The following is a 27394-nucleotide window of genomic DNA, read 5'->3' as shown; positions in this document are numbered from 1 at the left end:
TTAATGACCCTGTGATTAAAACACCAGGCAAGGAGTTATATTTGCATTTAATACAAGACTGTCCCTGCTCTCCTACACAGCCCTTATCAAATGGCTTCATCTTCATGGGCTTCAGCTTCTCATTTGTGAAATAATTTGATAAGCCCCCCTGCCACCATCTGCCTGTCTGCTCTGCAGAGAGGGGACGGGCACAGAACCACAGGTTGTGTCACACCTCACACTCAGAGCCTTTGTGCTGTGCAGAGACAGCTCAGCAGTTCAAACTGCAACTGGTAATGCAGCACAGAAACAGAAGGGTAAACTCATGTTCACATACCCAAGTACATCTGCTGACTCAGAAGCAACAGGTAAAGGCTGAAAGAAAGGCTCTGACATTCAGCACGTTTGTTCTTCCCAGAAATACGTGCCCAAGGATGACAGGACAGTGTGACCTGCCTGTATTGCCCTCTCTCCCACACTGCCCCTCCTCCAGCCCTTGCCACCCCACACATCAGGGCCCTGTGATGCATTCCTTCATTTCCTTACAAACACAACCAATAAAAGCCACAAACATAAGAACCAGCAGGATCTCATCAGCTGGGTGAAAAGGCGAGTGTGGCAGAACCTGAGTCCCTGCACACACACAGGTGCTGCCACACATCCTTCCCACTCCAGAGAGTGTTTTCTTTACCAATCTCAGGGTATTGCAATGCCACCAGCCATCTGCATACCCCTGGTATCACACACTTCTTGCCAAAGGTCATTAGGAGAGTCATTAGAGCAGAGCCCTGGGCCAGCAGCAGCCATAAATAACCTTCTTGTGGCCACGCTGCAGCCAGAAGGGAGGACTTCCCAAAGATCCAGCTCCCTCCTCACAAGCAGCAGCTCAGTGCCAGGGAGGTTTTATGGCTGAAGCACTTCCCAAGTCAGAAGCCATTAATCCTTCAGAGGGTCACAACAGGTAACTGAAGTAACACTGAATTAGCAGGTAGGTCATGCAGAGAAGGCACAGAAGGTCTCCACTGCTGTGCTTCTCACATCAGCACCGATTTCTTGTGTTCCTTTTAAGAATTTCAAACCACTTTGGAAGTCCACATTTTGCATCACTCTCGTGAACACTTTAATAGCACCCCTATGCAACCTGGGATAGCAATGAAATCACAAAATCATGTAGAACACACCAAACCAAGGGCTCCTCCTGCTTGCTTTGTGCCTTGGAGAGACACTGATGTTCAGTGACAGCCACAGGAACCAGGCACATCATGTCCTCATGGAGCATTCTGCACATCTTTGAGACAAGCTTGAGTTTATTTCACTGCTGCCATTTGTGCAGCAAAGGCACACATCAGCCCTGCAAGCATCATTTTGCTTGCAGAAGGAGAGACAAGCTAAGATGATATCTGAACAACAGCTGTGCAATTAGAGAGCCTCAGAAGATCCTGCATTTTGCTCTCACACCCTCGAGAACAGCTTGTCAGATTGCTTTGCAAGTTCACACAGGCACATTTTGGGGCCCCCTACCACAGGCCCATGGGAAGGGAAACTGCTGTGTGACTAACAGAGAATGGAGATCAGCTCTACCTGCCCTCATCACAGCACCAGCCAGCTTCCAGCTCAGCTGTGAGGGGATGCACACGCAAATCCCTGCTCAGGGAACTCAGCTGCTGATGGCTTTTTTTATTTTTAATCTATGAGATCACCCGTCACTGGTTCGTAATTTCTTTCTGCAAAATCATGAAGCAAACCAGACGCTATGAGCATCTTGTTCCAAAAATGTCTTTAATCCAATCCTACAACACATGGCCCAGGGTCCTGGTGTCAGCAGGGGTTCTGCCACAGAGCAAGTGTGAATTTACACCCAAATCACACGTGTGCCAAGAGGTTCACTGAAATCACAGCGAGGCAGCACTTGAGAGGAAACACAGACTGCAATTAAAGCACCCAATCTGGAAGGCCAGAGATCAATTCCTGACTTGGCCACACAAGCTCTGCATTGCTTCACCTCCCTATCTGAGTTGCCAGCAGCCCTAAAAGGGGTGGAAGGACACATTGACAGGCTGTGCCAGGGCTCAGATACTCAGGGTAGTGAGAGCTCCTCTCATTAGAGGAGCTGCAGCAGCTCCCCTCTGTTGCACTCTGCTGCATCACACTGAGGGCAGCTAACAATAACCTTCATTTCATTTAGTGGCAATTCCTGGACCTCCTACAAAAGGAGAAAGTTTCCATAATGACAAAAAGCCACAAATGAGAATTACCTTGCAGTGCCTCACTTAAGCCTTTCCAAATCTTTTCCCTGTGCTTGTAAATCACTGTCAGTATTGTTCCTACTCTCAAGAAGTACAGCAGCCAGTATCTGATCCAAAGAGGTTTGTTTCCAGCATGATACCACCACAAGGACATCCTGTGCTTCCCTCATCCAAGGAAGCCAGCACCCCTTCCTGGGAAACTTACTTAGTTACCTCTTGTTATCAGAAGATAACTCCTCCATAAACCAATTTTGCTTATGGCATGTTCTCAGAGACTTCCTGTCTCCTTCCACACACAGAACACAAGTAAACACTTAGCACAAGAGAAGGCAAATTGGTTGTGACTTTCCAGAGAAGCAGCACCAGCCCTGCAGCTGGCACACTGCCTCAGCCTGCCCAGAACATTGACACTGAAAAAAAGTCACCTTCAAGGGAAGCAGCTCCCAGTCCCAGCACAAGTGTGCAGCACCTAGCCAGTCCTGACCCCTATTAGCCATGATTAATGCAAGTGGGTGAGCTTGGAAGGCAAGAAGTGCTAAATCCAGAGTGGATTCCAGCTTGTCTTCAGCACATTTGTAACTTCCCACCTGCTCTCCTCAAGCTGCTGACAAGCTCCTGCACAAAGGGGAGAAGGTTCATGCCACAATAAAAACATTATGCACATGCAACCAGAGGTTAGTAACCTGCTCCTTTAAAACTACCAGAACACTTCTGCAAGACCCCAGCTGGAGAGTTAGACCATGGATCACCCCCAGCCAGAAACCCCAAACTAACATTTCTTATACTGACAACTTCATAGCAGGACTGCTTGAAACAGAAACTCTCCTGGTTTCACATGGAAGGTTCCTTCCTGGGATGATGACTGGCTGGGCTAACACTGCCTTTAAATCAGCTTTTAGCTGCCACAGCTACTCCATAAGGAACCAGCCCCCCTGGGTACAACCCAGACCCCTTCTGTGACAGGCAGCACAAAGCCCATGAGCCAAGCCAGGCCAGTCTCTGGCCCACACAACTTCTTACACACTTAAATCCACTAACACCTGCTTTTCCTCCCTGATTACATCTCAGGACACAGCACATACTGTCCCAGCAAAAGCTGTGCTGCTAAAAGCACCAAAACAGTTGGGATACCTCAGCATTTAGCAAGTAACTCCCTTGGGATCCTTCACAAGTTCCCCTGGCTTCTACTCTCAGAAAAACAGACTGCTAGAACACAGAATGAAACATCCTACCTGGCAGAGCAGAGTGCAGAGTACATGTTCTGCTCCACAAGAAACAGGGGAAAAAAAATATCACATGTCCCCTTCCAAGAGGAGAAACAGTTTAATTCCTAATCCAAATGTCCCTGGTCAGGTGATTAGCAGCTGGCCCTTGGCTGAAGCTGGAAAGCAGTAACTCACAAAATACACTTCAAAGCAATGTCTTGAACCCAACCACACTGGAATTGGGTTGAGGATCACATAAATCTGCAAAACATTCCTCAGATGGGGTTTGCTTTAAAGTGAAATTATTTCAGAAGAAGCTCACGTGTGTTTTCAGTGACTTCAGGTTACAGTGCTGCAGGGGAAGGAGGTGCCAAGGGAGAGCAGGGCAGGGGCCAGCAGAAACCCTCTGCACTCAGGCCAGCACCCTGGGCAGCTCGGGGCACCCCCACCCCACCAGGCTGGGCATTCACAGCCTCTCCCAGCTGGCACCCCCACCCCACCAGGCTGGGCATTCACAGCCTCTCCCAGCTGCTTCCCACATGCACTGCCCTGCAGGTCTGCTAAGGAAAGTCAGGATGGATCCCACAACATCCCTCTTTTCAAAACAGAGGAAAAAGCACAGCTGGCAAACGTGAGATGATTCTGTGCCTTTGCACTGGTTTGTAATACCAAGCACTAAATGCTTTCAAATCAACACCAGCTACAGCACACAGGCACGTACCTGAAAAACTTCAGTGAGATATCCACCAATTATTAAACCTGAATCCCTTACTTACACACTTGAAGGGGAAAAGACCTTCAAAAAAGTCATTTTCAAAGTAACTTTTCACAGACCTGCAGAAATGCAGCCTGTACTTTTTGCTAGAAGCAGAGCAAGACAAAACCCTGCTCAAACACGTGGCCCATCAATGTTTACACACCTCGGGTCAGCTCAGCACTCCCTCACAACACTGTGAGTGGAGTCACACAAAACACAGAGGCCTTCAAAAATGGGACACTGGGGCAATCCCTAACCTGTTTTAGCTCACCCATGCCTCGTGGTACTTTGCCACACACACACACACCTCTCCCAAACTCCTTAGCAAATTCCTCATTTATGGCAACATCCTTCTCAGTGTTTCTGCTGCTTTGATCCCCATCAGAGGGACACCAACCTCCCTAGAGCTCCAGCATGGGGCTCTGGGGTGGGGGTTTGTTGTTTTGGTTTTTCCCCTACACAAAGGCAGAAACAAAGAGCAGTACCTGATTTGGTCCAACACTCTTTTGATTTATTTTCAGAAAGAAAACAGCCAGACAGCAGCCTGACTCAGCCCCACACTGACAGAGCTCCTGGGCATTGACCTCAGCTCTGTGAAACACCACTCACCCCAAAACCAGTCACAACACCCCTCAGCCCATACTGGGGCCCTGTGTGCCTTTAAACCTGGCCCTGCAGACCCCCAGGGCCAGCAGCACTGCCCTCCCACCACAGATAATCCTTTTGCAAACTTTGAGGGGAATTGTTCAAGAGCTTATTTGTGCTATTATATGGATTAGAGCAGGAGAGCTACAAGGACCCAACTAGGAACCACCTATTGCAACACCCTGTTTGAAAAAAACCCACTGATTCACCATATCCTAACACCACAACCAACTCCTCAAATTCCTTCTGCATTATTCCCATCTACTTCCTTCCAAAATGAAGGGATGTTCCTCCCTGCCCAGGCAGGCAAGTATCCAGACAGAACTATTTTTCAGGGGTGGGGGGGTACACCTAACCACAGCAGGTATTTTGGGGGATCTACACAAGAGTCCAGAGGCACATGGAGCCATTTGCCACCTGGCACAGGCAGTGCTGCAGCCAGGGCACACACACTCCTCATCAGCAGGGTTGCTCAGCAGAATTCAGGGTGACCAGGCACAGCTCTGACAGGCAGAGGCAAATTCCAAACCCTTCAGTTCCAAAACTTCTGGTTCAACTCAAGTCTCCTCCACACCATTCATCACTTCATTGGGTCTCTCTTTCAAGCCACTTTTACAGCTCTGTTTTTTCATGTTTCACAGGCTGCACCTAAACACAAGCCTCCCCACTCCCTCCTAAAGCAAAGAGATGAGAGGCCCTTCCTTCCTAGACAGGATACTCCTCCTACAAAGTGCTTCCCAGGGGACTTTTCCTTTTAGCAGAAATAGCCAGGAGTTGCCTCTTCAGCACTGCTGAAACACCACTGCAGCTACAGAGAGGTTTTCCAGCCGAGGTTTCAGACGTCAGGAGCGTGGGGACCGGGCTGCCCACGAGCTCCCCAGGTCTCCAGCTGAGTCAGGGAGAAAAGGCTGTTCAGCAGCACACCCAGCCAGGGGCATGCAGCACTCCTGACCCACACTGCTCCCCCAGCTGGCCCAGCTTCCCTGCAGAGGAAAAGGCATTTTCACTGCTGCCAACAAAAGGGGACAACCTGCAAACCAACCTGCAAACCAACCCACTGCCTTGCTCGTGTCCCCTCGCAGATTCCACTCAGCACACAGAGGATTTCACACTGCCCACGGCACAGCCTCACTGGGCAGCACCTTTTACCACAAGAACTCCCTCTGCCTCACAGGAACTGTTTCACAGGTGTGCTCAGCCTGCATGGAAGGAACCCAGAGCTGCAGGTCATGCTCCATCCCACACACAGAAACAGGAGATGTAGGGAAAAGCCCCCACAAGCAGCAGCTCCCCCAGGACAGAGAGGCAGGGAAGGGAGGCTCTTCTCTCCCAGGCAATCTGTGCTCCCACCTCCACCTCTGCTGCAGCAGGAGAGCCCGGTGACACATGGCTTTGCTTCCCAGGGCAGAACCTGCCAGCACATTACTCATCAGCAAAAAAAGCCTCTGCCTTCCCATGTTACCAGGATGAGGCCATCCTGCATTAAAGAGAGACTGACAGCTTCTCAAGTTTAGCTCATGTAGGTCCTAAGCTTCCAGAGCCAAAAGGGCCTTGGAAATATCAGTCCAAGCAAACCTATACTGCAAATTTAAAGGAAAAAAAAAATCACTATAGTTGCTAGGTAAAAGCCTGGTTTCAGTGCTCCTCTCAGCAGAACACATCAGAAACCAAGTCTAAAAATCAGCCACAGACCTATTTTCTTGTACACCGTGATGAATTCTTACAAATCTGAACACAGGCAGCGTACACAGAGTCCCTTTTCCATTTTAGGGCTCTTTCTGTAAAAGCCAACACAGGTCCTCCCACTCAGCTCTCTCCCAGCAGCTCTCCTCTCCTTCGCCATCAAAACAAAACACTGTTTGGACTAAATTTGCCCAGGATGCTGCGCAGGAGGGACCAGGAGCAGGTCTAAGGAGGCCAACATCTCTCTGAAGGTCGAGGCTAAGGTTACCAGGCAGAGCCATTCAGGAGGTTCCTTACAGCCCCAACAAATGAAATGTAAAATGATAGTTCGAGCAGCAGAGCTGGTCACAATTAAACAAATGCCACCAGCACTGCAAGGCCTGCACACGTCGTGAGTTCTGTAACCCCCAGGATTCATTTTTAGGTCTCTAACTGTTTTATTTGGGGGGGAAAAAAAAATAAAAAAGGCAATTGGGATCACCACTTCCTCTTGCAGACATCCCACACACAGAGAAATCCCTCATCCCAGGTCACAGCCAGTCCTGCTCAGCCTATGTGCATAACATAGCTACAGGGAATTTACTCCAGTGCTTTAATCCTCTCTGCTTGAGGTGGGAAAGGAGGTAACAGCTGAAGAAAGTTTAAGACTGAAGGACACTGCTTTCTTTATTTACAGCAGCTTGTTCTGCACCAAAATATTTGACAATTTTGGTTTGGCTGTTTCTTTAGGTTTTTTTAACTCCCACTTTAGGAGAAGTGGGAAACAATTAACTTCTGAAAATCCCCCAATTTCTAAAGCATTTAAAAAAACAGCCAAATCTACCAAACCCACACTGGATTTACAGATGGGAAGCCCAGACACATCAGCTTACAGACACCACTGGACTGCAATTCTACCAAGGACAATGAAATATTCAGCAATCTGGGGGTCAAGGAGGAGGCTGAGTGCCCGGGACACCTCAAGGCCTCCCTTCCACCTTGGGAAGAGAAAAGCAGCGTCCTCGAGCGCTCAGAAAGGCCCCGGGACCTTACCTTCCGCCAGCACCTCATCCACGGTGACCTGGTGCCGGCCGATGCTGAAGACCCGGCCGATGTAGCCGCTGCCCGGGCCGCTGCTGCCGCCGCCGCCGCCGCTGGTGCCCGACCCGGGCCCGGAGCCGCCCTGCTCCCGGCGCGAGTCGAAGAACTTCTTCATGTCTCAGGAGGCGGCAGCCGCCGGCGACGGGGGCGATGCCGGTGTCACTCCCGAGCCCTCCTGGCTCCTGCCGCGGCCGCTGAGGGGGGCCCGGGGCCGCTCGCCTGGCGGGGCCGAGCCGCGCTGTCCCGCGGGGAGTCACACCTGCAAAAGCACCGGGGATAACGGGCCTGCGGCGTCACCCCCGCGGGCCCCTCCGCGAGCCCCGACCCGCAGCGACGCTGCCCGGTACCTCGCAGAGGGCGGCGGGAGCCTCCATGCGCCCCGCGGGGCCGGCGTGCGCAGCCCCACCGGGTCACGGCGGGGGCCGGCTGCCGGCAGGGCCCGGGGCTCGCATCGCTGCCTGGCGGCGTCACCGGCGACCACCGAGCCCGTCAGGGACAGGGACCGACCCCGCCGCCGCCCCCCGCCGGCCCCATCCGACCAGGAAATGGGCCGTCACAGGAAGTCCCGGCTGCCGTCGGGAGCACCGCCCCCGCGCCTCCGCCAGCTGCAGGGCCCGGCCCCGCCGCCCCGGGCTGTGCCGTCCCGTTCCGCTGCGCTCCGTCCCGGGATGTCGCGCCCCAGAATGTCCCGTCCCGCAGCCCTCAGAGCGCCCCCCGCCCCACAGTGCGGGGGGAGGGGGAGCGGGGGCTCGGCGGGATGGCGGCGCCGCGCGCGGCACGCTGGGGGCGGTAGTTCCCTGTGGCCGGCGGACGGGGTGCCCTGTGGCCGTGGGGACTACAAGTCCCGGCATGCCGCGCGGCTCCGGCCGGCAGGGAGCGCTGTGCCGGCGGGGCCGTGAGGGGGCTGTGGCGGAGCGCCCGGGCCGGGGTCGCCCCTCAGACCGGCCGGGACCGGAGGCCGCCCCAGGGACAGCGGACGGGGCCCGGGGACTCGGCGTCCTCCTCGCCGCGAGGGATGAGTGCAGAAATCCTGTCCGCGAGGAACCACGGCCCACATTTGGGCTTTGCATGGTGACGGGTATTTACGTTTATCTTTGAAATAATGCGCTAAAGTCGATGTTTTTGTGGTATAATAATAAAAGGCCACTGCTGTGACATCTTGGGATTAGCCTGAAGCACGAGGCTTATCTTCACACAGGCCCTGCTAGAGCCTGTTTTGAGAGCCTAAGAAAAAATCCTGACAGCAGAGATATCCTTCTAAATGCCTTTAGTTTTACACCTGGTAGCTGGTTTTGTAAAACCCGTGCCTTGGATTTGCTGTTAAATTACAGCTTCCTCCTCCTTCCTGCCTGGCAAGATGCTCCTCAGGGGCACTGCAGCTCCTCCAGAGCCCAAAGCCATTGGGTCAGGCTTTGGAAAGGTTTAGTTTAGCTCAGATCTTACTGTAAATGCACTTTGAGTTCTTCTCAGCATTTTTTCCTCAGGAATCAGGAGATTTTCCCAGCTTATGGCATCCAGAGCAGCCAGCTCCTCTCATGCACTATTGAAGGCTGGAGCTGGGATTTCAAGCAGCACAGGGAAATGTTAAAATGGCAAAAATTGGGGTTTTTTTCCAGAATACAAAACCCAAGCAGCACTTGGTTGCCAAATTAATACCTCCATGACAGCACCACTGTCCTTCCTCCCCTCTGACTGGCATGGAAGAGGAAACCAAAGCATGGTCCCATTTTCCCAATGACTATTATTTCCTGTATTATGGTAATAACTACAGCCACTGTGCTGCCAGCCCCTGTCCCCAGGGTAGGCCAGACCTGGTTGCTTTGGGGTGACAAAAATGTTTACCCTTCCCACAGCCCTTGGCCTCGCTTTGGTCACGAGCTTCCAGCCATGCCAGTGAGGTTGGATCAGCCTGTTGTAAATGGGTGTAATTGGGTTTTTCCTCACAGTGTTTGAAGACTTTTAAGATGCATATGGCTGTGAGGATAGGCAGGTAAAACTGCTGGTGGTAGCATTTAGCAATACACAGATGGGCAGATCTGACAGCACGTCACTACAGTTGTTTTTCTGCTGTTTCTCTTCACTGTGGATCATGCTGCACCTCTTCCACCATCCTTGTCCTCAGCAGGTCTTAAAGGTGTGGGCTCACAAAACCACCCTGCAGACCCCAAAGTCTTCCTTTGACCATCTTCAGTCACCCATAATTTGTAGGGTGGCTCCTGGACTGCACCTCATTTCCAAGTACACCCCAAGTCCACACAGCTGGAGCTGCAGTCCTTTCAGCCAGGCAGCCAACACGTGTGCAAACAGCCCTTTTTCATTTGCAGGCTTCAATCTGCATGAAACATGCTTGGCTGTGCTTTGGGGCTCTGTGATGAATTAACTGCCAGAGCTCAGTACAGAAGGTTCACGTGCCCTTTGGAATAAATATGAACTGAGTGAAGTCTCAGTTGCTTCTATCCATTATTTTAAATTATTTGTTTTAATTTCTCTAACCTGTGAAAATCTCCAAACACCTCTCAAGACAGGTAAAACACCCAGTGCAAAAAACTGTGTCCCATCACTGGGGATTTCTGGGGACTCTGCAGAACTGAACCATTTCCAAGGAAATTGGGCATCTCTGTACAGTACAGGGAAATGACTCATTTCCAACTAAAGGAGATAAAAGCCACTGCATGCAGAGAGCTGCAGATGCACTGCCGAGCCTCCTCCCTGGCTCCGAGAGGGCTTTTTTTAACCGTACCTGCAGTGCAATGCAGGCAGTGGCAGACCCACGCGCGGCTGGGGGCTCTGATGTTCAGCCCACGGGCACACAAACCCCACCCATGACCATTCTGGGGAGCACAGCAGGAGCCATCCCCGGCTGCAGACGCTGGGGATGTTCTTTATTCCAGAAGGCACAAGGCTCGGCTGCGCTGCTGCAATCCCAGTGACCTTCACAGGGATCAGAGGGAACTGAGCCTGAAAGCTCCAAGGGAAAAAGCTGATCCGTGGCCACAGCACAGACAGGGCCTGCTGCTCCTCCCGTGTCAGGGCGACTCCAGAGCGCTCCCGGGCTTGTCCTGCTGCAGAGAGGAGCCTCTGACTAATGGACTCAATCTAAACACCAAATTTTAAGCTGCTGAAATCCCATGACGCAAGGTTTAAAATATCCGAGCTGCTTCCCTGCACATTGTCTCCCTGATCCCTGGTCCTTCTGCGCTGCTCAGAAAATGCATTCAAATCCCCAGGAAGAAGCGCATTAATACAGCTGCATCCCTCTTCATCAAACTTTCCAGACAGCTCAGCATTTTCTAAATAAAAACACAGGCCTGGGCAGGTTTGCTGCGGCCCCCGAAAGGCGAGGGCACACTGGCCCCTTCTGGAGAGCTCGGGGAGCGGCAGCGACGGAGAGCAGAGCTGGCACTGTGCTTGCTGTCACTTAACCGGCCAGGGGAAACACCGCCGTGGTCACATTTTCATGAATTCACCGCATAATAACGAGGTCTTAATCACACGGTAATGTTTATCTTGGTAAGTGTGTTGGGAGAGCCCTTTTTACACAGTGATAGGGGTAAGTGTTTCAAAGTAAGGGAGGAAATAGATTAGATATAAGAAAGGGATTGTTCCTTGTGAGGGGGATGAAGCCCTGGCACAGGGTGCCCAGAGCAGCTGTGGATTCCTGCAAGTGTCCAAGGCCAGGCTGGACAGGGCTTGGAGCAGCCTGGGACAGTGGAATGTGTCCCTGCCCATGGAGGCTGGAACAAGATGAGCTTTAAGGTCCCTCCCAATCCAATGCATTCCACAATTCTGTGTCTCTTTAAATATAAATTTACTGCAAAAAACTCTGTTAAGCTTCTCACCAGCAAAGAATAGAGCCACTGTTCTATCATCTCTCTGCCTGTGATTTCCTGGATTTCAAGGATTTCTTGCCAAGTGCACAGTAGTGGCCCCCAAACACTATTAGTATGACCAGAAAAACCATCACTGATCTCCATCACCCCAAGAAAAGGTCAGTTCTCAAGCACACTGTCATGGAGCTGGGCTTTACTGGGTTCAGACTTGTGCAGAGGAACAGAAAGACTCCAGAACTCAGATCTGTGCTTCACGTGTTTAAGAACTGGAATCTTCCACCTCCTTGGTGCTCCTGTTTGCCCTTGCAGGACATCCTCACTTGCTCCAGCAATGGCTCTGCTTCCTGTGGCTGGAAGCCAATCTTCCATCCCCAGCAGTGGCACACCCAGAAATAATGGAGCTGGTGGAGCTCTGCAGGCTCACACGTGGGATGCAACGGCCTGGATTGACCCTGAGCACAGCCTGGGTGGGACAGAGCCGTGCTTCTCAAGGAGCATGACTTTGCACCACTGCTCCACTCTGTCCCTTACAGCAGCTGCTGCCACACTAAGGGAAGTTTGCATGTTGGGCTCTCCCTGAGAAGGGATTTATCAGCTGTGTTTCCAGTGTCAGGATCCTGTTGGGGCTCCTCCTGCCCTGAGCTACCTCACCCGGGTCTGCCCACACCCTTTGCTCACTTCTGTTTAAATGCAGGGTCAGGAAAAGTCATCCTGAGCTGGGCAGTCATGGCTGTTTCCATCCCCTACAGCTGGGTCATGGCCAAATTACAGAGCAGCTAAGTAAGATTAAACTACATCGAGGCAATATTAATTAAGAAGAAAAAGTGAAAGGTACTCATTTCCTCTCCAGAATTATATGTATGCTAATTAAAGTGAACATTCGTTGAGCCCCCTCCCTCTCTGGTGGTTTTTGCTGACTCCTGTTCCCCTTTGGATGGATTCAGGGCCACAGGCAGCCAGCGAAGCCATCAGACCCCCGGTGGCCCCGGGCTGCTTGCATTCCCTGTTGTTTATAGCTTTCCTGAAGAAAAGAAAACAGCAGACTGGGCCCGCGGCCAAGTGCAGCCTTCAGTTTCTCTGTGGGAGAAAGGCAGAGTGGGTGGGCATCTCTGAGGCAGTGTCAGCACAGCATATGCTGGGGGACAGCAGTGTGGAGAGCCCCCCGCCGCCGAGATCTGCTAGAGCTGTCAGCGTGAGGAGCTGTGAGAGCAGCTGGGATCCCCTCCTGTGTGCCTGCCCACAGAACACGAGCATCCCCACCTCGAGAACCTGCTGATTGAAGCACACTTGAAACGGGAATTCGACTCCTGGCTGTCTCATCCTTGCAGTGCTCATCGCTGTCTCCCCTTACAGCTCATTGTCTCAGCCCTGTGGGCTCCCCCTGTGTTCAAGTGGCTGCTTGTTTTAAAGGCATCTTGGGTTACAGGAATTTTCTCAAATCAGTTCTGCTCCCCAGTTCCTTCTTGGCCTTGTGTGACATTTATGTTTATATAATCTACCCAGAGAGCCTTTGACTTGCATAGCAGTGCTGGTATGCTGTGCTCAGGGTTCTAAATCCTGCCTGGATTGCTAAAAGGGAGAGTGCTGCTCATTCCCCTGATAATGCTGAGTGCACAAGCAGTGTTTCTAGTGGTTATGAAGAGTTAAGAACACTCCATTTTTTTATGTGAGTTGGAATAGTTCAGTTTTCCCACTCAAATAAGCCCTGCTTACCTAGCTCTGGCAGTGTTTCATCTTCCTTCCTCTCTTTGTGTTAAAAGGGCTCTACTCCAATCATGGAGCAACAGCTCCAGGCTGCCTCTTCCTAAGTTCTTCCCCAAAACACCTCTTCCCAAAACACCTGTGATTTGTGGCTGTTTACCTGAACAGCAGGTAAGGACACACCCTGGCTCTAAGGGTCAGAAGTGCCCCTGGATGTCTGCAGCGAGCCCTAACAACTGCAGTTCATTTGAGACTCCTGTGATATTAATACAGGGAATGAGAGAATTCTTCACCCTCTTAAAAGCACACAGAACCCAGTGCTTTGGAAAAGCAAGGGCTGGTTTTCAGCCTCCACCCTACCTTCGGGTGCTGCTGCTATGGAGACAACACTGACTGAGCTACAGCATCCAACACACTCCCACAGCACTTGTGCAACCCTTAAATAACCCCATTTTCAGGGGCTGTTTGCAAACTGCCAGTGCTCAGGTAGGAAAGTGAGCACTTCCCTTGTGAACCATTGGCTTAATCCCCAAAGGCCCAGTTTCTGACCCTCTCTTGGTGAATGACTTCATTAGTGTCAGGATTTGGAGCTCAGTGAGTGAGGCTGTTCCTCTAGAGCTAAAGGCAGGTACCTGCTGATGAAAGGACACACTGAAAATCTCTCCTCCTAGCACAAGGCTCCTTTGCTCTCTGAGATGCAAATTTAAAAGGTCAGGTCCTTCAGGCAAAACCAAATGTTGCCATTTCTAGAGGTTCAGCTCTGTTCTCATTGTGGGACTGAAGAAATACCCCGACCTAAAGGGCTGCTGTTTGAGCCTGAGTTATTTACTTAATGCACACTGCCCTCCCTGTTTTTCTGTGACCTTTAATTTTCATGAGGTCTTTTGCAGATGGGAGAACAGCAGGATGGAATGGGAATAGAAAGCATGTGTGTAACTGAGTAAAGTCTGGGGGGCTGAGAGCTTTAAACCAAGGGTGGTTAAAATAATTGACAGGACAAATGAAGTGTCTGTGAACAGAAGAGCAACGTGCTCTGTCACTGCACTGAGAGGGACTGTGGGCTTGTCCCCTGCTGTCCCTCTGATGCAAGGACAGCAAAGCTATGCCAGCCAGTGATATCCTTCAGCTGGAGATACTGGAGAATAACCATAGCCTTTTCCTCCTTTCAGAGATGAAGACAAAGCTGAAAGTTGAGCAGACCCTGCACAAAGGACCCCTGGAGAGACAAAGCTTTGTCACCTGAACCTTGTCTAGGAAAATACAGCAACAACCCTTCACCTTCCTGAAGGGAGCAGCTCCTGTAGCAAGGTATAACAGGGTTCCTTAAACTCCCTGTCATTCTATCCACCTTCCAGAGAAACTCAGACAACTCTCAGCATGCTCAGAAGCTTTTGTGCCTTTTTGTTTTCCTTTCTGGTCCAAATAATCGTGACTGAATCAGATGGCTCTGGAGCCAGCACCCATAACCAGCCATGATTACAGGGAACTTGGCTGTGTGATGTGTCAGGATCTGGCTGCTGAATGGACTGCACTTACATGACTAATTCCAGGTGGCCAAAAACATCCACACAAACACTTTGTATCTTCAGGTATTCCTCCTCCTTGGTGCCTCTCCCAGGGGGAAAGAAAAGGTTAAATTGTGAAAATAATGAATGGGAGGATTGGTGCAATATTTAACTAATTTGGAAAGAAAAGTGATAACTCATGGTATTAAATAATTACTATTGCATATACCAGTGACTGTACAGCCTTCCAGTCCAGGGGGCTGAAGAGACTGGGAAGCAAACAGAAGGATGAAAATACACAGGCTAAAAAAAATCACTGGCAACCTAAGATGGAGAAACACAGCAGTTCTGCTGGGGGATTAAAATGGGCCCAGAGCAGGGACTGCTGACGTGAGAAGAAGGGCTGAGAATGGAAACTTTCACAGATGTAGGAAAGAGAAAAGTTTCTCCTTAGCAACAGTTTATATGTGCTGGTCCACACTGAATCCTGGGCAGGGTCAAGTGCCAGATTTTCCATGGAAAGCGTCTCTGCAGTGCAAAAGAAGAGTGTTTGAGGCTTGAACCTGGATTTTCTGTTCCCCTGGTCCATCCCCTTGCATCAGCAGTAGGTGCTGGGCTCCGTGGAGCTGTTTTGGGAGCTGAGCTGCAGCAGGAGCTGTAATAAATAACCCACACAGACATGCTCACTGAGGCACAGCCTGCCCGCATCCAGGCTGCTAAATTTAGATCCCTTCCAGCAAAGGAGCATGGGCAAAGAGGAACAGGGATGAGACAGAGCTGTCCTACGAGCTGGAAAAAACTGAGAGGCTTGGTTTACCCGTGATTATAACAGCACGTTTGGCATCAGAGGAACCAAAGGTCCTGAGGATAAACATTTGAAGACAAGATACCGCTATTGCAAGGCTCTGTCAGCTTTGTGATCATGGCCGTGGCTGACCCGGCAGGGTCGCATCGGGGTAAAACTGAAGTCCCTTTGCCTGAAGGGTTTTGGCTTGAGGGCACTGCCGTTTATCGGGGCAAAAGGAATAATCGTTATGCAAAGAACCATCCTAAGTGAAATCATGGCTGTTTGCAATGCAAAGTGCTTAGACGAGGGGTGAGGATGCTGAAGAGCCAGAGAGGTGCTGTGGGAGCACAGGAGGCACGATACAGATCAGAAATCCCCACAAACAACACCGGGGGAGGAACAGGACTTCTTCCTCGAGGGTGTTTCTGTCTGTGTGCTCCACGCCTGCTGCAGGCAGGAGTGAGAGACCAGAGCCTGCAGGCAGAGCCCCTCAGCTCCCAGGGATTTTTACAGGGAATGCCGTCCCAGCCTGCCCTCCGTGTAACCCCTAAAGTGCAATTTGGGGTTCCATCCCAAACGTGCAGTGCGAGTGAGGCTTTCCCGGGAACTTCTCCCTTCTCTGGATCACAACCAACTGTTCAGGGATGGGCAGGGCAGGGCTGGAGCTCCCTCACGTCACTGCCGCGTGTCGCCAGGGCGGGGACTTCGCCACCCAGGACAGCCACCAAAGCTCTCCCCATCTGTGCCAGTGACCCGCGCGGGACAGCAGGTGAGTGCCAGGCGTCCCGCTTGGCATGGGGACGGGGCTGCGTGGCCGGAGGTGCCCGGGAAGGTGCCAATCCCCGCTTTCCAGCGCTGCGGGAGCGGCAGCCCCGGGCTGGGCGATGCCAGCGGTGCCGCGGCACTGGGGCAGCCCGGCCTGGGCTGAGCAAGGACGGGGCAGCTGGGATGGAGGAAGGGCTGACCTTTCCCTGGCACAGGGAGTGCGGCTTTCGGTTCCTGTTTGTGCCGTGCCAGGGCTGGCAGGTCCCGGCCGCTGGAGCGCCGAGGGCATGGCAGGGGGTGACACGGCTCGGGGTGTGCGCACAGTCTGAATGAGGCGTACGAGGCTGTAAGAATCATATTTTTAGTGGCATATAAAGGTCATTGTGTGGGAGGCGCTGGGATACCTCAGCTGTCTCGGGAGATCCTTTCTGGAGCTGCGATCTCGGAGTCAGTGGCCCTGCGGGGAGCCCCAGCCCCAGCCCGGGCACGCCGGGAGCGCAGCCAGGGCTGCACCCGCACACCGGCAACAGCTGGAGGTGACCGAGCTGTGGAAAAGCTGATGCGGCGCTGGGTGTGGGGTGTGTTTGGGTAAACGTGCACCCAATGAAGGAACTCGTCGGACAGGTCCAGGGTTTGCCTCGCGAGGAAAAGGGTCACAAAGCGGTGGGTTTCATCCACGTCCGAGGTGGAGGACTGGCAACGCTGCGAGCTCAAACTGGGAGGGGAAAAGCCCTGTGTTTATATCCTGTTAAGCTGTTGGAACTTTCCTTGGTGGTTCCTGTGTGTGTGCTCTGAGCATAGTCAGGAAAACCTGACTGTGTGCAAGCCTAAACTTGAACTGGCCAGCACATGTGATAGTGCCAGCACTTCCCTGATAAATCAGGTTTATTCAGCTTTTAGAGGATGTTTGATATGGACTTAAAACAGGCTGTTTAGCTGATAAAGCCTGCCAGGGAAAGATCATCCGTGGAAAAAAAATCGAGTAATGGGAGGGATGCCTCCTACACTTGCACTCTGTCACCTGGGCACAGTGTTTTGAGCTTGTTCTCTGCCAGGTTGATTGCACCAGGCGTTTATTCTGGGGTGAAGCAAATAACATCAGGATCGTAGCACTGGCTGGCTGATTCTTGCATGCAGTTTAATTCTTCAAAACACAGAGCAAAGTATTGTTCCTGTCCTGGAGCTGTTTTTCCCTGACTGAGCTGCACGCCAGGAATTGTGTTAAGCTGCTGAGCACTGGCAAATCTGCTGAGCAATTCCCTCTCTCTGCTTGCCAAGGGGTGGCTTAGGAGAGTTTCATTCATGTAAAGCCCCAGTTCCTGCAGACCCCTTCGGCTGTGAAAGGGTTACAGGGGCCACTGCCAGACAGCCTGGCTGGACTCTCCCACCTGTAACCTCAGAGGCTCATTCTCACACAGAAATGCACCAGGAACAAACCAGCACTTGCAGATTGGCTTTGCCCTGCTGCCCTTCCAGTGCTCTGCTCTTTCAATTCCCAGTGGTGTTCCCAGGATGGAGAAATCAGAGTCTTGCAGTCAATATTCAGTGTGGTGTTTCTGCTGTTAATGGATGTTGTGAGAGGATTTGCCCTGAGTGCAGTACATGCAGCCACTCCTCAAGGTCTGGTTTCCTTCTGCCAGCTCATTTGCACTCAGAATTTCTCTGCTTCCCTTTCCCTTGCTACTGACCTTTATTTTGCCCTCTAATTGACTTGCTCAACCAGCCTCTCTGATATTCCTGCTTCTGTGTACCAAGCAGCTCCATCACAAAAACAACAGTGAAATTCAGAGCCTTCATTTAGTGTCTGACTAAAGCAAACAAAATTGGCTTTTTACTTCTGTAAAAAGATTAGAGAAGAGCAAAGATGACTTTTCTGAGGTCTAGGTCATACTGTGATCGCTGGAATTCGTGATCAGATGAAAGGAAGCAAACTCAACACTAATAATTACTATATGTTGCCTGATTGCAGAGGGTGTAGTAAGTTAGAGGTGCACCCAGGAGTGCCTGTGCATAACAGGTCCGTGGCAAGTGCCACACAGAGTTAACTGGCCTGAGCAGCTCACCCTGTGCATTCCAGGTCTGTAGGAGTCATGTGGAGCAGGAGCAAACACACTCCTGGGCTTGCACAACTGTCTGGGCTCGTGGATAGCAGCATTGGGGAGAGATGTCATTCACTGCTGGCACCTCTGCTTCTGCTTCAGGGCTTTAATGAGACAACTCGCTCAACCCTGGAATAAAACCACACATTTGGTGGGTGGACTTGACTTGCTGTCACTGTGTTTGCATCTTTTGGGTTTCTTTTTTATTAATTCAACCCTCCTGTATGTAGGTATCTCTTTGAGTCTGCCTTTCCTAACTCCTCTGCTATGATGCTGGGATGAACTTGGGTTGTGGGGAAGTGAACTCTGTCCTGGTACGTGACATCCTGTCAAGGGATCAGGGACTCAGGAAAATTTGGGTGTGTTCATGCAAAGGCTCTCTGATTGCAAACGAAGTTGTGAACAGAACTAATAACCCTGGGCAGATGGCAAGGAAGCTTTGGGGGGTTTTGAGGGTTTTGTCAGTTAAAATTACAGCCCTACAAGGAAGGACACAGTGCACCAAACTGAGGGGACGTTGAATATAAAATGTTCTATTAAGATAATAGAACATTTAGAAGAAGGAAAGTAATTCTCCTGCCCTGTGTTCAAGTGAGGTTCTCCTTTGTGTGCTCACCTACACCACAATGTCTCTGCCTCCCAGGCAGGATCCATGAAGGGTTAGGGCTGTGTGGGCAATCTCTGCCTGCTTCATCCTCAGCCTGCTTCATCCTCACCCTGCTTCATCCTCACCCTGCTTCATCCAAGGTCAAAGCCATACATTTTGGAGGACATGGGAATCAAGTCTATTTTCTTTGCTCCAGGGCAACACTGTCTGCTTCTCCTTGTAGCCTCAGCCAGGCTGTCACACAGGCAATAGAGAAGAATCATTAAATTACCAGTGTTAATCACCTGTGTGTCCACCACATCCCTCCCAGCCCGGCCCTGGCCCTGTGCTGTCGTGATCCAGCCTTTGCTCAGCACAAAGCAGGGCTGGACACTCTGGGAAGCTGCCCTGGGCATTCAACTTGGGTTGCTCAATCTTGCTTTAGGCCTCAAAGAATTAGATGGTTATTTAACCAGCCTCATTAACCTTCGAGGGAAGGTGTATTCTATTAATAATTTGCTAGAAAACTAACACTTCCTGTGTTTTATTATTACAGCTGTCTCAGTGCCCTGGACACAGACAATAAGAGATTGACCAGATCCAAGCAGGATGGTGAGTGAGTGTGTTTGCTATGCCAGGCTGTGCCAAGCCTTTGCTCTGACCTGATAAACGTGGGGAGTGGAGCTCAGATAAGGACACAGCAGGAAGAACACTGTCACTGTCTGTCCTTTCAAGGGGGTGAATTTATCACTTCTTTCTGCTTCCTCATTGTAGAGGAGAATGACCCACACATACAGGCTTTTGCCTTTGGGGAGTTAATGGAAAACCAGATCAGATATTCACATAATTCAAAGAACATTAATTTCTCCAGATAAACTTCCCAGGCATATTATTCTTTCCAGGTTGAGCCTACAAGGCAGCCATTTCTATGGTTGCTATTACAGAATCTTGGAATGGTTTGGGTTGAAAGGAACCTTAAACATCATCCAGTTCCATCTCCAGCCATGGGCAGGGACACCTCCCACTGTCCCAGGCTGCTCCAAGCCCTGTCCAGCCAGGCCTGGAACACTTCCAGGGACAGGGGAACACTTTTCTGCCCATTGAATGTTAAGTGGTACCTTTACCACTGATGATTTTCTTGGGAACATGAAGAGCTTTGCAAGAAAAGTGTATTTCCCCAGAAATTGCACCAGACCAGAGGCAGGAGAAACCTGTTTGTGAATCACCATTTTGGGTAAAACACTGCACTTTCTGGTGTGTTATTTAACAGAATGATTGTTCTTGACTGCTCTTAGAGAAGTCAGGAATGGGGCTTTGCTGGGAACAGCTTCTTCTATGATTTACATGGAAAACTGCTGGGAAGAAGCTGGACTGAACAGAGATGTCAGGCAGTGTGCCCTTATTTAACTGGAAAGCAGATACTGCATGGGCAGCCACATTAAGATATTTTCTCCTTTCAGTTGAGTCCCTGTAGCTTATTTCTTATGTGGCTGGGAAGTCCTTCTGGAACAAACCATTTCATTTTTGGAATGGATGGAACTTGGTATGAAATCACTCATGTTTGGAGGGTGTTTTTGACTTTACTGGCTGTCACTTTCCAAAAGAGATGTTTGCATCTTTTGAATTGGTTTGTTTGTTTGGTTGGTTTTTTTAAATTCAGTTCTACTCTGTGAATGTCTCACTTTGTGACTACTTTTCATAACTCCTCTCCTTTGGCTTTAGGCAACAATCAAGGGTGTCTCAGCTTTCAGTGCTGAGCAAGAAGCACAGGCACTAAGGAAGGCCATGAAGGGCCTTGGTAAGTTATCTCCCTCCACTGTTAAACCTTTTTCAGCTCTGCTGCTTGGGAAGGTTTTTACTGGTGGTTTTTTGGAGGGGAAGTTCAGCCATTTGCATCACCTCACTGCCTTGTGAGGGCACTGGAGGGAATTGGGCAACTTGAACCCCACTGGAAATTCAAGTCTTGGCCATAAAAACATATTTAGTCAGGCTCTTGTTTTCTGTGTCTGTGGTGTGGTGCTGCTGGGCTGAGGCACTCATGCACAGGTGAGACCCAGGTTGTGCAAGGATGTGTGTAAGGTTGTGTGGCCAATGGCACACCCTGGGCAAGGCCAGAGCAGGCCTCTGGTTCTGGTACAAGCAGCTTGACTGGTTTTCTTTGGTTCCTTCCAGGCACAGATGAAGATGCCATCATTGAGACCTTGACCAAACTGAACGTTTCCCAACGTCAGCAAGTTCTGATCACCTATAAAAGCACTATTGGCAGGGTAGGTGCTCTTCAGAGATCAGTGCCTGTGCCTCTAATTGGGAGATGGGGACTTTTTTGGGTTGTACCACTTGAGTGAAATGTGAAAAACATCCTAATCTCCACAGGAGCATGATTGGCACTGAGCACAAGCTTTCCTTGGCCAAGATTTTTGTTCTTGTTCACTTCAGAGTTCATCTGATCAGAGTTCAACTGTTCATCCAAGAAAAGTATTGACCGAGTTCTTCCTCTTCTCAAAGGCTGTGCTTTTTCTCCTTTCTTCTCTTTCTGTCTTCTAGGATTTGATTGATGACTTGAAGTCTGAGCTGAGTGGGAATTTTGAAAGGGTGATCATTGGTTTGATGACTCCTACCACCATGTATGACGTGCATGAACTGAGGAGGGCTCTAAAGGTTTGGAAATCCTTTTTGATGTCACATGACTTACAGTCACTTCAGTATGCAATGCCATAATTGTATGTTAATTATTAATTTCTTATTAAGCTGTATCTAATAAACAAAAGTCCTCGTTGTCAGAGTCTTGTCTCTGATTCCCCAGGGAGCAGGCACAGATGAAGGCTGCCTGATTGAAATCCTGGCTTCTCGCACCAACGCGGAGATTCGGCACATCAATGAGAACTACAAACTCCGTATGTAGCACACTCTGCAAATTCTTACTGGCTCAGAAGCCACCTGTGGGTGTGCAGGGCTGTGTGGAGAGGAAGGAGAAGGGTCTGTCAGCACCAAAGACTAGAATTACACCCAGAAATGGAGTTGTTGTAAATGTGATGGGGTAGGGTGGTTATGTCTGTCAGCTGGAGGTCCATCCATGGTGGATCTTTTGCCAGTTTTATCCTGGCTGTGCTTTTTAATTTTACCCTTTACCACTCAATATGATGGCTGGATTGCTGTCATGAAAGCCAAGAAGGGCAAGGGCATCCTGGCTTGTCCTAGCCACAGTGTGGCCAGCAGGACATGCCTGTCCCCCTGTGCTGCACTGCTGAGGCAACTCGAATCCTGGGGACAGTTTAGGATGGATGTTAGAAAAAACTTCTTCACCCAGAGGGTGGCTGGGCACTGGAACAGGCTCCCTAGAACAGCAGAAATCCTGATGGAGCTAAGGGAGTGTTTGGACAACGTTCTTGGGCACACGGTGGGGCTCCTGGGGATGGTTCTATGCAGGCCCAGGAGTTGGACTTGCTGGTGCTCGTGGGTCCCTTCCCTGTCAGCAAATCCTGGGATTCTGTGAGTAACAGATGTGCTGTGTGTGTGTGCCCTGGCAGAGTACGGCTCCACCCTGGAGGACGACATTGTCTCTGACACATCCTCCATGTTCCGCAGGGTCCTCGTGTCCCTCGCCACGGTGAGTCCAGGCTGGGGAGATCACGGGGGTGAACATCTGCTGGGCATCTCTCACTCATTTCTGATCTCAAAGTTTGCATACAGATTGTGAGCCTTCTGTCAGGCTTTGAGAATTTTCCATAAATCCATTTCCCACAGAGGTGCTTCAGGCTGGCTGCTGTTTCACTTCCCTTGCATTTCACCTTGCCAGCACTTCACACCAGCTTCTGCAGGGAGAGCAGCCTCACTCTGCCATGCCTTGATGCCATATGCTCTTTTTAATAAAGTGGATGGCTGCTAGTTCCAACAGAAAGAGCAATCACATCTGAATCACGTTTTGCTGTATTTGTAACCCATTACTCAATGTTAAGAATCCCATTATGCATCTCCAGTAACTGGTTTTGAATGGGGATTTTGCAGGACTTACTTCCATTAGTTGCTCTGTTGAAATGAGTTTTTCATCCTTGTATTACTGCAGGGTAACAGAGATGAAGGAACATTTGTGGATGAAGCCCTTGCTCAACAAGATGCTCAGGTGTGTAGCAGTTTGCTTCCTGGGAAGGACTGTCTGGGTTTGTACGTGTGATGTGTGGTGAATCCCTGCTGTTTATAGACCTCTTTTTCTCAAGGTAGATGAGTAAACCTGAAGTGGTGCTAGTCAGCAGTGCCCCAGGTGAAGACTTGATTGGATATTAGGAAATACTTTTCCCCCAAAAGAGTTGTCCAGCTCTGGCACAGGCTGTCCAGGGGAGGGGTGGAGTCCCCATCCCTGAGGGGATTCAACAACCATGTGAATGTGGCATGGGACATGAGTTGTGTGGTGAACTCAATGGTCTTAGAGGGCTTTTCCAACCCAAATGGTTCTAAGAAGTAAAAATCTCATTATATACACCTGCTGTTCTCAGTTATCCTCACTTTGTTCATGTCTTCCAGGCCCTGTATGAAGCTGGGGAGAAGAAATGGGGAACAGATGAGGTGGAGTTCATGTCCATCCTCTGCACAAGGAACAGGTGCCACCTGCTCAGAGGTAGCACCTCTCTGGTGTCCTGGGTTTTTCCCCTTGTTTGAGGACAGTACTTTTGTAGGAGCTTTGCACTTGCTCATTAACTGGATGTGATCCCTTCCTGAGACAACAGATATTCTCAGGGCCAGTTGATTCAAAATGGGAGTTGAGTAAAACACCCATACAACTTCCTCTAGCCTGTAAATTGGAGATAATGAAGTGTGACTCCCATGGGACAGAGCTAAGCATGGAAACTGCATTAAATAGCAGTTCTGGAAAATCCTTGCAGCAGTGGTAGGCTAATTAGCAAGACAGCTGATAATTAAAATGAATTATTTCTGAGGGGCAGCCCTGATTTAGCTTACAATGTCATGGTAATGGTGCAGTGTTTGTACAGGCTATGAGGAGCTTGATCTTGCAAAGTGATCCTCGGGGGTTACACACTGAAGCAGCTCACTTGGCTCTTTTATCCAACTCTTCCTCCTAGTTTTTGATGTGTACAGAGTGATTGCTAATAAGGACATCACAGACAGCATTAAATCTGAGATGTCAGGAGACCTTGAGGATGCTTTGTTAGCTGTGGGTGAGTTCCCTGCTTTTAATCTTTGTCTACAAACTAATTAAATAATTAAAAATACTGTCTCTTGCCCTGACTGTTTGCACAGCTTCAGGAGGCACATTCTTTTTCACTGTTTTACAAGCCACAGTGTTTTAATCTTTGCTGATGCAAAGACGTGGTAAGAAGGTTCTGTGCTTTGTATTTGTCTGCCAGGGGATGCTTTGGCAGATGACATTTGCTGTCTGGAAGCCTTAAAGCCTTAAAAATATTTTATTGCTGTGCACTGGGCATGGAGACATCAATTGACAGCAGGTCACTGACTCTGGATGTCTGCACTGTTCTTGTTGAGTTGCATTTTTACAGAATAAATGTCTGCTCTGAGAAAGTGCTGGAAGGGTTTGGAAGACTATCATTCAGTGTTTATTGGTTTTAATTATTTTGCTTTTGTCTCCCTTACAGTAAAGTGCATGAGGAATAAACCTGCTTATTTTGCTGAAAGACTGTACAAATCCATGAAGGTAAAGAGATTTTGCTATTTTCCCCCTGCCTCTCCATGCTTAAGTCAATAGCATGACAGCAATTAGGGGAAAAGAAACTGTGTTAATTGGAGGGAAAACAGAAAGAAGTCTGAGCTTTTCTGTGGAGTTCTTTTCCTTCAGGAAGCTCAGAGCTTTTCTGTGGAGTTCTTTTCCTTCAGGAAGCTCAGAGCTTTTCTGTGCAGCTCTTTTCCTTCAGGAAGCTCAGAGCTTTTCTGTGGAGTTCTTTTCCTTCAGGAAGCTCAGAGCTTTTCTGTGCAGCTCTTTTCCTTCAGGAAGCTCAGAGCTTTTCTGTGGAGTTCTTTTCCTTCAGGAAGCTCAGAGCTTTTCTGTGGAGTTCTTTTCCTTCAGGAAGCTCAGAGCTTTTCTGTGCAGCTCTTTTCCTTCAGGAAGCTCAGAGCTTTTCTGTGGAGTTCTTTTCCTTCAGGAAGCTCAGAGCTTTTCTGTGCAGCTCTTTTCCTTCAGGAAGCTCAGAGCTGGTAATGAATGCCTGCATTAATGCAAGAATGGTCTAGTCAGGAGTGGATTCCATGGAAGGCCAAGGCCCAGTGCCTGTCCCTGTGTGTCCCCAGCCTGTGCAGCTGCTGTTGTGTCCCCTCAGGGCCTGGGCACTGATGACAGCACACTGATCCGGGTGATGGTGTCCCGTGCTGAGATAGACATGCTCTACATCAGGAGGGAGTTCCTGGCCATGTATGGAAAATCACTGCACTCCTTCATTAAGGTGAGCTCAGAGTCTTACACACACCTGGGTTTGCTAAGCAGCACCTAGGAGACCCTCAAAACAACATTTGGGTATTTTAGAGGAGGTGGAATTAAGGAGGCTTCACATTTATGTACTGAAAACCTTCCTGAATGATCTTGGTTATGAAGTTGTCAAAGAGGATACAAACACTACAATAAGTCATTTATACTGAAAGGAATCCTGCTTTCCATGGAGCTGCAAAATTAATGGTGTTCCTTTTTTCTGCTCTCTCTAGGGAGACTGCTCAGGGGACTACAGGAAGGTTCTGCTCAGGCTGTGTGGTGGGGAGGATTAAAGGAGGCCTGGAGAACCTGCTGGGTGATGGCAAGCAGCTGATCATGGAATGGTTTAGGTTGGAAAAGGCCTTTAAGATCATCGAGCCCAATCATGATAAAGATTTCTTCCTTTTATTTTTTTTTTCCCAAATGCCTTATTAATTACTCTGATTACTGACTTAGGTTAGTTCATGTTCTGGTTAGATAGTGGCCATTCTGGTTGACCCTTTTGATACACTTTTATGCTTGGAACACCCATTTGCCTACTAACTGGGCTGGTGAAGCCCAACTTACACAGAATGCTGTAACCAAAGGTATAAAAGTTGTTTCCTGAGCAGCTGCCCCTCTGCTGTTGTGCTCACCAGCAAAATGCATCAACTAAAGCAAACCTGAGAGTGAGAGGCTGCACAGGGAAAAGCCAACCTCCTTGGTACATGGAGACTGCAGAACACGGGTTTGCTTCAGTTTTTCAGTAGAATTAAAACACAAAGAAACCAAATATCTAAAATACAAACACGTTTACATATTAACTTGCCTCTGTTAGTGTGGAGCATTAACAGCCTGGCTGTGCTGTGTGTATATGTTGCCTGTAAGTGGGGAATTGTCACTGGTGACATGAGAAAAACCCTTTTCTGCCCTGGTTAGAGCAGCCCTGTGATTTTGGCCTGTCTGCTGGATCATGGGAATATAAATAATGTGGGTTATATTATAAACCTGCTCTGGATAAAGTGCTGTCATTGGAATGGTGCCTTTTAAAGAATGACCTGTCCCCAAAACCCCACCTCACCAGCCTGGTGCTGGGGCTGGGCAGATTTTCCTGGGATACAATCCCAAATATCCCTGAGGGGATTCCCCAGAGCTGCCTGGGACAGCTGCCCACATCTCCCCAGGCTGACTGCCAGCTGCCCTGTGTCACAACCCCATAAGGGACCTGTGTTTGTGCCTGGGCCTCACGGGGATGTCCCCATCAGCCTCTGGCAGAGACTTCTCCCCCAGACCCTACACACTGTTCACTGTTTGCCCTCCAAAAATGGGACTCTGCTTTGGCTTAGCAATTTATTTTTTACTGCCGGTGGATAATCCTGTTGTGAAGGATCAGCCTGAGGCTGCTTTGGCAAAGCTCCAACACTGAGATGGCTACACCCCAATCCCATCCCTCATTTTCCTCTAAAACAGGCTGCAGGCTGGAGTAGGAGATGCCTCTGTGGCCTCCAAGAGAATAATTTCATTGCTCGTTCTCTGGGCTGCCATTGGAGACACATTCCTGAGTTTTGCCGGCAGAGGAGGCAGAGCTTTTATCCAGTTCTGAGGGGGAAAAGCCCAGCCCAGCCCAGCCCAGCCCAGCCCAGCCAAACCCAGCCCAGCCCAGCCCAGCAGCTGCAGAGGTGCTGGCTGCGGGGGTTTCAGAGCGCTGGAAAATAAAATGAATAAAGAATTTGTTTGTGTACTTCCCATCGCGGTGGTGTGTTCTGGGAGGGGACACGGCAGGAATTTGTTTGGACCGCAGCTCCTGGATGGGGAGTGGCCGCAGCGCTGCTTCTTATGCTAATTCATCCATGGTTTTAGTCTTCTTTGTATCCTTTTCCTCCGATAAGGACTTTCCAACACATAAACTCTGATTTTGTCTCTTCTTTGTGGTCTGGTTTCTGGAAATTGTCCTTTCGTCCGTACATTCTACACTGCAATGTCCAACCTCAACAATAAGTTTCTCTGCCAGGCTTTGTTCATTGAACTCCATCAGTTTGTTTATGTTTCAGTAAGTTTCAGTAAGTTTCCCAAGCTGTTTTTCTACAAAAGCAGCTTATGGCAACTTTGCTAAACAC

The 27394-nt window shown here is 49.8% G+C and overlaps 3 protein-coding genes across 14 annotated transcripts in view; 2 read left to right on the top strand and 1 right to left on the bottom strand.

Annotated features, from left to right (window-relative positions):
• The window catches only part of AAK1 (AP2 associated kinase 1), a 60419-nt gene extending 52259 nt beyond the window's left edge, over positions 1-8160 (bottom strand). For 2 of the 11 annotated variants that reach the window (XR_005954119.1, XM_041424934.1), the window contains exons 1-2: positions 7943-8151; positions 7548-7854 (exon numbers count right to left, since the gene is read on the bottom strand). Coding sequence is in view for 10 of the 11 variants with exons in the window: in XM_041424934.1 (XP_041280868.1) it covers positions 7548-7710 (163 nt within the window). In the remaining variant the exon portion in view is untranslated. Of the gene's footprint in view, positions 1-7547; positions 7855-7942 lie in introns of all 11 variants that reach the window. The other 9 variants (XM_041424927.1, XM_041424933.1, XM_041424928.1 and 6 more) reach the window with 9 other exon arrangements.
• LOC121346816 (collagen alpha-1(I) chain-like) lies at positions 7968-14473 on the top strand. The gene is made up of 2 exons (XM_041424938.1): positions 7968-8673; positions 14296-14473. Exons 1-2 carry the CDS (start codon positions 7968-7970, stop codon positions 14367-14369), a joined length of 780 nt encoding a protein of 259 aa, XP_041280872.1. The 3' UTR covers positions 14370-14473.
• Positions 14474-16060: 1587 nt separating this feature from the next.
• ANXA4 (annexin A4) lies at positions 16061-27201 on the top strand. Of its 2 annotated transcripts, none has more exons than XM_041424884.1 (13): positions 16061-16187; positions 19425-19480; positions 20591-20666; positions 21041-21135; positions 21413-21526; positions 21672-21762; positions 22396-22475; positions 22932-22988; positions 23387-23480; positions 23944-24039; positions 24475-24533; positions 25153-25275; positions 25532-27201. In XM_041424884.1, exons 2-13 carry the CDS (start codon positions 19478-19480, stop codon positions 25589-25591), a joined length of 948 nt encoding a protein of 315 aa, XP_041280818.1. In that variant the 5' UTR covers positions 16061-16187; positions 19425-19477; the 3' UTR covers positions 25592-27201. The 2 variants fall into 2 exon arrangements, with proteins under 2 accessions (XP_041280818.1, XP_041280819.1); XM_041424885.1 differs by lacking the exon at positions 16061-16187 and adding an exon at positions 18282-18433.
• Positions 27202-27394: the final 193 nt, after the last annotated feature.

The sequence above is a fragment of the Onychostruthus taczanowskii genome, unplaced genomic scaffold (assembly GCF_017590055.1).
Source record: "Onychostruthus taczanowskii isolate IOZ18803 unplaced genomic scaffold, ASM1759005v1 scaffold84, whole genome shotgun sequence".
Lineage (NCBI taxonomy): Eukaryota > Metazoa > Chordata > Aves > Passeriformes > Passeridae > Onychostruthus > Onychostruthus taczanowskii.
Note: the sequence above shows the minus strand (reverse complement) of the source record. Positions and strands in the feature narration are given on the sequence as shown.

Excerpts from the sequence above, each read along its gene's own strand:
- LOC121346816 (XM_041424938.1), top strand. The coding sequence starts at position 7,968 with ATGCGCCCCGCGGGGCCGGCGTGCGCAGCCCCACCGGGTCACGGCGGG. Across the intron at positions 8,674-14,295 it reads TGGGCTTTGCATGGTGACGG|AGATGAAGACAAAGCTGAAA; the intron begins GTATTTACGTTT and ends TCCTCCTTTCAG.
- ANXA4 (XM_041424884.1), top strand. Across the intron at positions 23,481-23,943 it reads CAGGTGCCACCTGCTCAGAG|TTTTTGATGTGTACAGAGTG; the intron begins GTAGCACCTCTC and ends TCTTCCTCCTAG. Across the intron at positions 24,534-25,152 it reads GACTGTACAAATCCATGAAG|GGCCTGGGCACTGATGACAG; the intron begins GTAAAGAGATTT and ends GTGTCCCCTCAG.